Source organism: Lipophrys pholis, assembly GCF_963383615.2.
Source record: "Lipophrys pholis genome assembly, chromosome: 2".
NCBI classification, from domain to species: Eukaryota; Metazoa; Chordata; class Actinopteri; order Blenniiformes; family Blenniidae; genus Lipophrys; species Lipophrys pholis.
In genome coordinates, this window is record NC_137636.1 from 12,581,133 (window position 1) to 12,591,249 (window position 10,117).

A 10,117-nucleotide genomic window follows, 5' to 3' on the forward strand; every position below is an offset into this window, starting at 1 on the left:
TCCATACAGCAACACACAGTTTCTACCCTTATCACACAGCCGACACCGGACATGTGACACAACATTATGCCAGTTTGCCAGTTAGAAGCTGGTTTTTTTTTTCAATGCTGAAGTGCAGAATTAGTGCCCCCTGTGGATCGGAGTGTAAATCTCTTGATTTGGTGGGAATCCACCTGTCTGCTCCACTGACAGAGATCTGGGTGTGAGCATGCTGTGAATATTTTGACCCTGTCTTCTGATAAAACTAGTACATCTCCCATGGTAGTGTGTTCAGTGAGGTCTACATCGAAGTAAAACTAATGTGGTGTGAAAGAAAAAAAAAGTGCAGGATGTGTAAGGTCCACCTGTCGATTTTAATATTTAAGGACATGCCTGAAAAGCATTTTGAGACATCAGTGACAACACAGTATTGTAGTTCAATTTGTCAGTCAAGCACATTTCAATGGGACTGTGAGCTGAATGTCTTCATTAAAGAAACTACAAATTTGGCTCATTGTTTTTCTGCAAAACGGAACATAATGCTGAGATTTAAATTTAGATTTACAATAAATTGCCAAAGAAAAGATGTAAAACACTTTAAAAAAAAAAAAAAAAAAAAGTCCACTCGGTCGCTGTAATCATTTAATTACTTCAAAAACAATCATTTAATCCATTTATGTCTATTTTAGAAAGCACATAATTGTTTAATTATTAGGCCTGCCACTGCATGATTATGTCCTGGTTTCCTGGAGTAAAATGATTTTTATAATTATAAAACTGAAACAATGTTGACATTTTGTTTCTTAGTTTAAAATCATGTGAACCTTTGATATTTTTCAAGGCTTTATTTATTACACATTGAAACAGTTGAAACTTGAAATATTCATTGCTATTGGTGTCTTGTACTTTTTTAAAGATGTCAAAAAAAAAAATGTTTTCATTGCCATTTATATATAATATTGTCTGATGTCAATCATACAACCAACTCAGGCCAATTCATTGATTTTTCAATTTGTAGCTCAAAATTTCTCTCAATATGATCTTTTTTTCCAAATGACTACTATACTTATCAGTTCTACTGTCCCACAACATATCGTGATTTCCTGTCTCAATGTTTAGTACAAAAGTTGATTTATATTTACTCTGTCATTGAAATTGGCAAATTAGTTCACAAATAGTTCAAAAGGCATTTGCCGACTAAAACACTAACAGACAGCTTTCATTACTGTCCATTAAAATCGTATGACATTGACCTTCTCCTCCTCCTGCATGTCTCAGCTGTCACCAGGTTCAGAGGAAGATGAGCATGAGGGTCCAATATGCGAGAAGCTGGGTCGCATTCAGTTCAGTGTTGGGTATAGTTTTCAGGACTCGACCCTCACTGTCAAAATTCTCAAAGGCCAGGATTTGCCTGCAAAGGACTTTTCCGGCACCTCTGATCCATTTGTCAAACTCTACCTGCTGCCGGACAAGAAGCACAAACTGGAGACCAAAGTCAAGAGGAAGAATCTGAACCCCCACTGGAACGAGACCTTCCTCTTCGAAGGTATGATGAAGGTCACTCTTAAGCTTTTCCATGTTTATGAGTATGACCCATTGCTTTACTGGCTGAACTTCTCTCAGGGTTTCCATATGAGAAGGTGGTCCAGAGGACTTTATACCTGCAAGTTCTGGACTATGACCGCTTCAGCAGGAATGACCCCATAGGAGAGGTGTCCATCCCACTCAACAAACTGGACCTGGCCAACATGCAGACTTTCTGGAAGGAGCTGAAACCATGCAGCGATGGCAGCGTGAGTAAAAGGGAAAGAGATGGGTTAGAGGAAAGAACAGGAGGAGGAGAGAGGAAGAGAGACAAACATAAAGAGAAAGAGGAGATGGGACAGAATGTAACGGGTGATGTCATTCCTGGCTGCTGTGATGCTCCCAGGGGAGAAGTGGCAACGTGCTGGTGAGAGAGGGAATAGATAGGAATATGGAAAGGCTGACAGGTAGATGGAGAACACACAGAAAGCCAGGGGAAGAAGCAGAAATGCACACCAAGCCACAGAAGAGAAAATTGCAAGAAAAAGGGGTTTGTAAAGTAAACAACGTCATGTAGTGTTTGTAATTTCTCCAGGGAAGTCGAGGGGATCTTTTGGTGTCTCTGTGCTACAACCCCACAGCCAACACCATCACTGTGAGCATCATCAAAGCCCGCAACCTCAAAGCCATGGACATCGGAGGCACTTCTGGTATCGATGCTCCTTCGTCTTCTGTGTCCTTTAATGAAATGCACAGCTGCTTCCACATGGAAATTTGATCATCTTGACTCTGTATTCTCTTTCTGAAAAAATGACTATAGATCCACTCTAAACACTGCTATCAGTTTTGTCCACGAAACTGATAGCGCATTTTCCTCTCCACAGACCCGTATGTCAAGGTGTGGTTGATGAACAAGGACAAGCGGGTGGAGAAGAAGAAAACAGTGGTAATGAAGCGCTGTCTGAACCCTGTTTTCAACGAGTCCTTCCCCTTTGACGTGCCTGCCCACGTGCTGAGGGAGACCACCATAATTATCACCGTCATGGACAAGGACAGACTCAGTCGCAATGATGTCATTGGAAAGGTATCTCCTTCCCCCTTCCTCTTCCTTTTTTCTTCTTCTCTTCCTCTGTGTTTCCCTGAATGTGACAGACCATCAACAGCTGATAATTGAGCCAGTCTCTACTGACCCCTGCTGGTCAAGACCAATCTTCACTGCACTCGGTTCATAATGACAAAAGCTTCATTTTTGACTTGCTTCATTTTATAGTTTCATACAAAGTGTGGCTCAGCTCCTGCAGCCTCTACACTTGCACGACATTTATCCGATCAAATCAACGATGTCCAAATTCGTTTTTCTTTCAATAGGTTTATATATTTCTATATTTTCAAGCGCACCAATCGGGTGTACTGGAGCACCAACTGGGAATAAGAAGTATTTTGCTGAACTGGACCCCCACACTGAGGATTATCACTTACAGGAATAGCTCCCTCTTGATTCTTTGAGTATTTCACAAGTAAATTGTGTTTTTGACTTGAAGAAAAACACCTTCAAATCTCTTAGGCCATAACTGGTTGTCTGAAATGGTCTAATCTCTTCAAAAGAAAAAAAGTTTGACTGTGTAGAATGTGTGATAAACAAATTTAGTTTGGTCATTTGGTCAGTACAGTTGCTCTCGATAAAAAGTCTGCAACTTTTGACTCTCTTCTCCTTTAATTGATGCAAACTTGATTTTTACCGCAACTTCAGTTGTTCTGCTGTTTGTAGATGGAAACCCATGGCATTTGTTCTGAAACTTAACCAGGAATAAGCTTAACCAGGAATGAATTCAACAAAAGTGTACCTATTTATTCTATTTTTCTACTGAAGTTATAGCTACTCCTGAATCACAACATTACTTTTGGAAACATTCTGTTTTTCCAATTACTCATTTAACCATTGATGAGTTCTATGTCATCATCGATTCCTATATCATTTTAGCTATAATCACAACCATCGTGGTTGCTTGTGCACTGCACATCCACTATTAGTCTGCACTGCCAGAACATAGAGAACAGACCTCGAACACAACTGAAAGATGTCAGACAAGCTGAAACAAAAAAAACATCATAGCTCAAATCAAATCCTTCTCTCCTCCGGGCATTGGGAGAAAAATCTTTAGGATCTTTACAGCATGGTTGCACTATTACTCTCGCTGCCATTCATTCACATCTCCAGCAACTGCAGGGACTATGCTTGCTTCCACCCTAACCACATATATTATCTGCCTGCATGCAACAGCTGTAATTTGTTGCCTCATTATAACACCTAAAAATAACCAAATCGTGACATAATTGAAACTTGAAACAGTATTTCATGCACAGATCAGATTTGTGAGACTGTCTGACGTTCAATAGAGTCAATAGAGTCAATAGAAATTGTCTTAGATATTTACCGGGTAAATCTTTCTCTAATAGCACTTCAATCAATCCTGGCTGTGACATTTCTATCTTGATACTTCACTGTTTACTGGGAATTCTTTCCCACTTTACAAATAATATGTGTGATAGCCTTACTTCTTTCTGTCACCATAGATTTATCTTTCATGGAAGAGTGGCCCGGCAGAGGTAAAACACTGGAAAGACATGATGGGACATCCTCGTACCACTGTGGCCCAGTGGCATGCGCTCAAGGCCTGAGGGAACCAGCAAACCACCTGCCTACAGTGTCCCCCCACCCCCCAACAAGTTTCTAGCTTCAGCCAACAGCCCCTGCCCTCAACACATACACCCCTCTCCCTAAATGCAGTGTTGGGCTGCAGACCATGTATCATCGCTTTGTTCTCAGGCCTCTTTGATATTTTCTTGCCCTCAGACCCCATGACACCCTCCTTAAATTTCCCCCCCTTGTCAAGCTCTGATTCCCACCTGACCCCCTCTCATCCGTTTGTCTGAAGTCTCTTTGATGTCTTTGCTCACTCCTTCTTTGTGCTCTCGTTCAACCAAGTTTTCTTTTTTTGGTCCAAGATACTTTTTTTTACCCTCCTCATCAGCAACCATGTCTAATCTTTAACATCAGAGCAGTACCTCTTGCCACCCATGAATATAAACTACCGACCAAAAATGGGCTGAACTGATACTCCATGCATTTTCTGCACTGACAAGATGGACTGTGTTCAAACACGCACATGATGAGTGTGAATGGCACTGACCTGTGCAACCCATTTACAACTTATGTTGCAGTGTGGAGTTTCGCACTCTGCTTCTGGCCTGTTTGTTTAACTTGTGTTTCTGTCACTCTTCCTTCACACCCTTAAAATGCCTAAAAAAAAATCAGGAAAACCCACACAGGCATGAGAAAGTGATGGGCTGTATTTAAAAGGGACTGGAACTGAGTCATGTTTGATCTTTTTCACCTTTCTCTCTTACTCTGGTTCCACTGTAATAATTCTCCCTTGGCTGGATCCCTTTGTCGTCTGTGCGTGCTGTAGGGTGATGTGCTGTAACCCCAAATGAAGTGCTCAAACAAAAAAAGAAAAAATGGATATGAAGATGAACATTTAGCACTGTTCTGATTGGGCAAGTGTCAAAAAAAAAAAAAAAGCATTTCCATTTTCTTGGAATCGAAATCCCACTGAATAGGAAAAACGAGTAAAGTGATTACTGTTGTGTTTTTTATTTTTTTGTCTCAAGAAATTTAGAGAATCAACTTGTTCTTCCAGAAAATAAGCAAAAAGCAGCTTTCTGAAGTGTGTGCGTGTGTGTGTGGGTGTGCGTTTGTGCATGGATGAATGTGTGTGTGTGTGTGTGTGTGCGTGTCTGTGTGCGTGTGTGTGTGTATGAGTGTGGGTGGATGTGGGAGTATTTTAGACTTGCACAGCTAAATTAAAGATATTGTTGAAAACAAATTTGCCCTTGATGATGATCGGAGAATAGTTAATTGTGGAGCTGAATTTAGACGAACACTTGGGAGGAGGTCACTAAACCTAAACGGTCAGTCTGCCCAAATTACTTTTTAATGCAGCCCTAATTAATGACATGATGTGTGATAGCACTGAAGGTTGTTCCGATTTGATATCAAGTAAAACCAAAGCGTTGCCTCTACCAGCTGAAATAGAAATACTGCTTTATTTACAAGGTCAATGTGTTCTAGGAAGAGAGCTAAAACATAGGCTATTTCAAATGATATACTTGCGAAGACAAATACTTGACTTTTTAAATAATTTTCCATATGTTTTATATCAATGTTGTTGTTTTCAAAGTAGAAAAAAAAAAAAGCGACACACATTTCTGTGGTTGCATCAACATGCATTTAAGACATATAAGTGATAGACCTGCACGGGGCACACAAATATAGTTCACATTGGTGTGACAAGCGGAAAAAGAAGTAGTTCCTGTCAGCCCAGGAGGAATCATCGTCGTATGATTGGAAAATTACCAAACTACCTAACAAATTATAGCGTGTAAATATCAATATTTTAAAACAAGAATAGATCCCAGAACAGTTCATTTGGATCATATGTTTATGAATTTTTGCGCCCATGAACGCATCCTCTCCCCTGGTAGTGTCGAGCAACACAAGTATATGTGTGTGTGTGTGTGTGTGTGTGTGTGTGTGTGTGTGTGTGTGTGTGTGTGTGTGTGTGTGTGTGTGTGTGTGTGTGTGTGTGTGTTGGGGATGTGATGTTCTTTAATCACTCCTGTTACATCAGTGGATTTTTCACAAGTTTTCAACAACTTGTCTCTCCAGAAACATTGAATTTGTTAATCAGAAAATACACTAATCTAACACCGAATGGTTTTATTTGGGACTGCAAGAAATCTGTTGTTCAGAGTATTAGCCACATCATTGATTACAAGAATTATGGCTAAAATGTTGTCTGGTCTCACCAACAGCATCAAAATGGGAAATCTTGGCTGTTTTTCTGGCTTTTTATTTGGCGTATACGTTTTAGTTCTCCTTCTAGATTCCTCAGCTGTTCCCTCTCGCACACTGTCACTGCACCAGTAGGCACCAAACCCAAGAGATCAAAAACAACTGCGAACATCGGAGGACCAAACAGAAATCGGTGGGAGTGAAGACCACATATCGCCAAAGGAAAATTGTTTCGTTTTGCTTCAGCTCCACTTTCGCAACAGTTTGTGGGCTCTGGTGGGATCTTGGCTCCGGCTGTGCAAAGCTCCCGAGGATGTTTCAGAAAAGCCTCAAGTAGATTTTTATGAAAGTTCTGTTTTAAACCTTGAAGATTCATATTTGGACTTATTTCTGTGATTTGTGTGAACTGACCTTTATTGAAAACGAGCAGTTTTTCTGGCACAGATGGTACGATGTCAGGAATGAAGTATGAATGGAGTACACCTGTCTTCCAGTTGTTTGCTTTACTGCCTATTTGTGACCTCCCTCAAGTCCCATAGAGCGATGTGCTGATCTGATGAATTGAAACAAATGAGAGTAATAATATTTGGGGGGAAACTTTTTACATTCCACTGCTGTTTTCTGTCGACTGCATGTGCGTGTATGTGTGTGTGCGTGTTTTATGTGTGTTTGCACTGTGGGTGGGTGTTTGTGTTTGAACTTTCGTTTGTGTGATTGTATTTGTGTGTTCCTCTGTGTATATCTGCACTAAGTTCTATTTTGCCAGTTTAATACGAAGCAGCTTTGTTTACCGTTTTTATTCTGTATGATTCCAGATGTACAAAGAAATGTTTCTGGTTTTTTTTCAAGCTGTCACTTCTTTAGAAGTCACTGCACTTTTTGACAACGATGCTGGAACAAACCTCTCTTCATGGCAGGGTTATTTTGCTCACGTGCGGCTTTACAAGGGCATTTGGCATGAGAGGAGGCTGATATCCCATATGTGAGCTGAAAGTGAAGGTCACAGGAAAATAAAAATGTTGTTGATAAGCTTTACAAGAACCCCAGATTGAAGAAAAAAAATGCTTCATTTGACCATAGTACACCAGTATTTTTAGTTCGGAGAAAAGCAGCTATGAACATGTCCTAAATGTCCTTCCCATCCTACCTATCTGGTCTAATCTGATTCACTAAGGGTATGAAAGAAAAAAAGAAAAAAAAAGAAGGGTGGCTCCTTACCATCACAGCTGGCACTCCCCCAAAACACCCCCATTGTGCACACATGCTTTCTGGCACAAAGTGTTCTGTGTGTGCCTTATGAACCCTGCCACGCCTTGCTCTTCACCATATGTGCTCCCCCTTCCAAGTGTCAGAGAGGGGGAGAGAAAAAGAAAGGTGAAACAGGAGATAATCATCACCTCTTTGCATCACTTTTAGCTACATCTCAGGTCGGAGCAGAGCATTGGAGCGGCCCAGAAATAAACCAGGAACACACGTCATCTGTCTGGCCTGGTTGCCCTGTGCGTAAAACTAGGGAGCATTTCAAATGCTGCTGACGAAGCATTACATTCCAAAGGCTTTGGTGAAAGTCACTTCAACCAATGCAACCTAAATATCAGTTAAATATCAGTCAGGGTTTGGTATATTTTTTTAAAGAAATTGAGATGAAGCTGTCTTTCTACACTCTTCACTGGCCAAATACCACAAGTTTACTGGACAGGCTCACATATCTGTTTCAGGGCATTCTCTTATGGGACGGCTTCGGACAAAGAGAGGTTTACCAGTGACATTTTAATTTATATACTGTACAAATGATTGTGAAGTGTCCTGTATAAAAAAAAAAAGAGAGAAAAAAAAAATCATTAGTATTTGTCGGGGTTTGTTGATATCTGTCTGTCATTGGTATCACTGCCCCTCTCCCCTCCTTCACTCCCGTTTTCTCTTTGGAGTTACACATCTGTGGGGTGCACAGTGTTAAATATCAGCCATTTATTTTTTTGAAATGTGTACAGTGTATATAATGATATAAATGTGTATATAAAACAAAGATACTTCTTGTCTGGTATTGTTATGTGTTTTTCAGAAAACTCCTCCATATGTTCGACACTGTGATATCCAGCGTATTGTCATTATGTGGTACTGGAATAGAACCCGGCCGACTACGGGTGCAGGCAAAATACACGGTGCACAATCCATCACGCAGAGACAAACACAGAACGCCTTCATAAACAATTCATTTCAAACATATGTTGTTGTTTTTATCTGCCTAAAGATGTGAGCTGAAGACGAATCCACGTTATCTTTTTTTAATCATAAGGACTTACATCACTCACATGAATAAAAATAAATAAATCATTAAAACTCATTCATAATATAATTTCAGGTGGATTATCTACTGAAACTATGGGAAGACTAAAACACTTTTTCTGCATTAAAATGCAGATGAAAATATTTGCCGTGGGAGCAGCATAGCTTCAGGTGCAACACTGTAATTCTAACTTTAACGCTTCAATACAAGATTAATCTCAGAGATTACAGTATGGTTTTCTCACTCACATGAAAATTGAGGAACACCTATGAAACACTGCACATCTTGTATGACCATTTCCTGAAACTATAACTTCATCTCTTTTACATTTGCCTTTTCTTTTTTTTAATTTAGGGATTATCATGCTGGGACATATATATATATATATATATATATATAGACAGAGCTTCACCGGGGGGGACAAGTTCAAATGTTTATTTCACATTAAGTGTCCACAGGAAAAACTCAGGGGGAATAAAAAAGTAATAAGGCAGAATAACTAGCAAGAAACAAACAGGAATACGCAGGAGGAACTCGACACGGGGACAGACTGGAGGCTTATATCTGCACACTGGGAAGCAATGCTTGATGAGACACAGCAGACAACAATCAAAAGTAATCAGGGGAGGAGAGGGAGCACATGGGGGTGGAGTCACACCACACAAGAAGGGAGGCAAGAACACGCAGAAAAACAAGTCATGAAGAGTGGAATTCAGTCAGAAAGTCAGATCTCCAACCAACTGACGGTAAATTAATGTATTTTTAAAGTATTTCTTTGTGTAGTGAACGTGAGGGGGAACAAGTGTGCGTGCCTTCCCTCAGCTAAATGACCGTGCGCCCTACTTGTTGACCTGCATCTCCTCTCCAGTTGTTTAGGTTAATAGCCCGTTTGTCTCACGCACTTAAGTTTTATCTGACTCTGTTTTTCTGTCAAATGAAAGTAGCCCGACGGTGAAGTGATACATCACGCCGTCCTGATAAATGCTCACTTGGGGACAGCCTGTCACAGCAGTGATAACTGACCTTCTGGGAGTGGGCTGAGAAAGTGAAAGTATTAAATACCTCCAACCAGTATTTGCTTCAATCCTTCCTGTAACTTTCTGCCACCATAAAAAGAGAGAAGGAGCGATGGAGCTCACCTCGCCGCCCAACACACTGTCTTAAACTACAGACGTATGTGATTTGTAAGACATGAGTAAAGTTTTCAAAAAGAAGTCATTTTATTGTTTATATAATATATATCTTCTGTACTATTCTAGATATATGGGCAACTTTGTGAAGCCAATATGCCTCAAATACATGTTTTGGCACTGTGGCATTAAAGCAGAAGAGCTGGAGAAAATCCACTCGTACGCAGTAAAACATGCAACCCCCCCCCCCCCCCCCCCCACCCCCAGATTCAAACCAGAGACCTTAACGCCCATGAGGAAAGAACGCTAACCACTACACCAATATCTGCAGAATTTCTCCAT

At 40.5% G+C, this 10,117-nt stretch overlaps 1 protein-coding gene across 1 annotated transcript in view; it reads left to right on the forward strand.

Annotated features, from left to right (window-relative positions):
- The window catches only part of syt7b (synaptotagmin VIIb), a gene marked incomplete at its 5' end in the record, with an annotated part of 81,968 nt that extends 76,898 nt beyond the window's left edge, over positions 1 to 5,070 (forward strand). The window contains 5 exons of the mRNA XM_080458056.1: positions 1,258 to 1,525; positions 1,603 to 1,772; positions 2,099 to 2,213; positions 2,388 to 2,587; positions 4,078 to 5,070. Of these exons, the coding sequence (XP_080314182.1) occupies positions 1,258 to 1,525; positions 1,603 to 1,772; positions 2,099 to 2,213; positions 2,388 to 2,587; positions 4,078 to 4,182 (858 nt within the window). The 3' untranslated portion in view covers positions 4,183 to 5,070. The remainder of the gene's footprint in view (positions 1 to 1,257; positions 1,526 to 1,602; positions 1,773 to 2,098; positions 2,214 to 2,387; positions 2,588 to 4,077) is intronic.
- Positions 5,071 to 10,117: the final 5,047 nt, after the last annotated feature.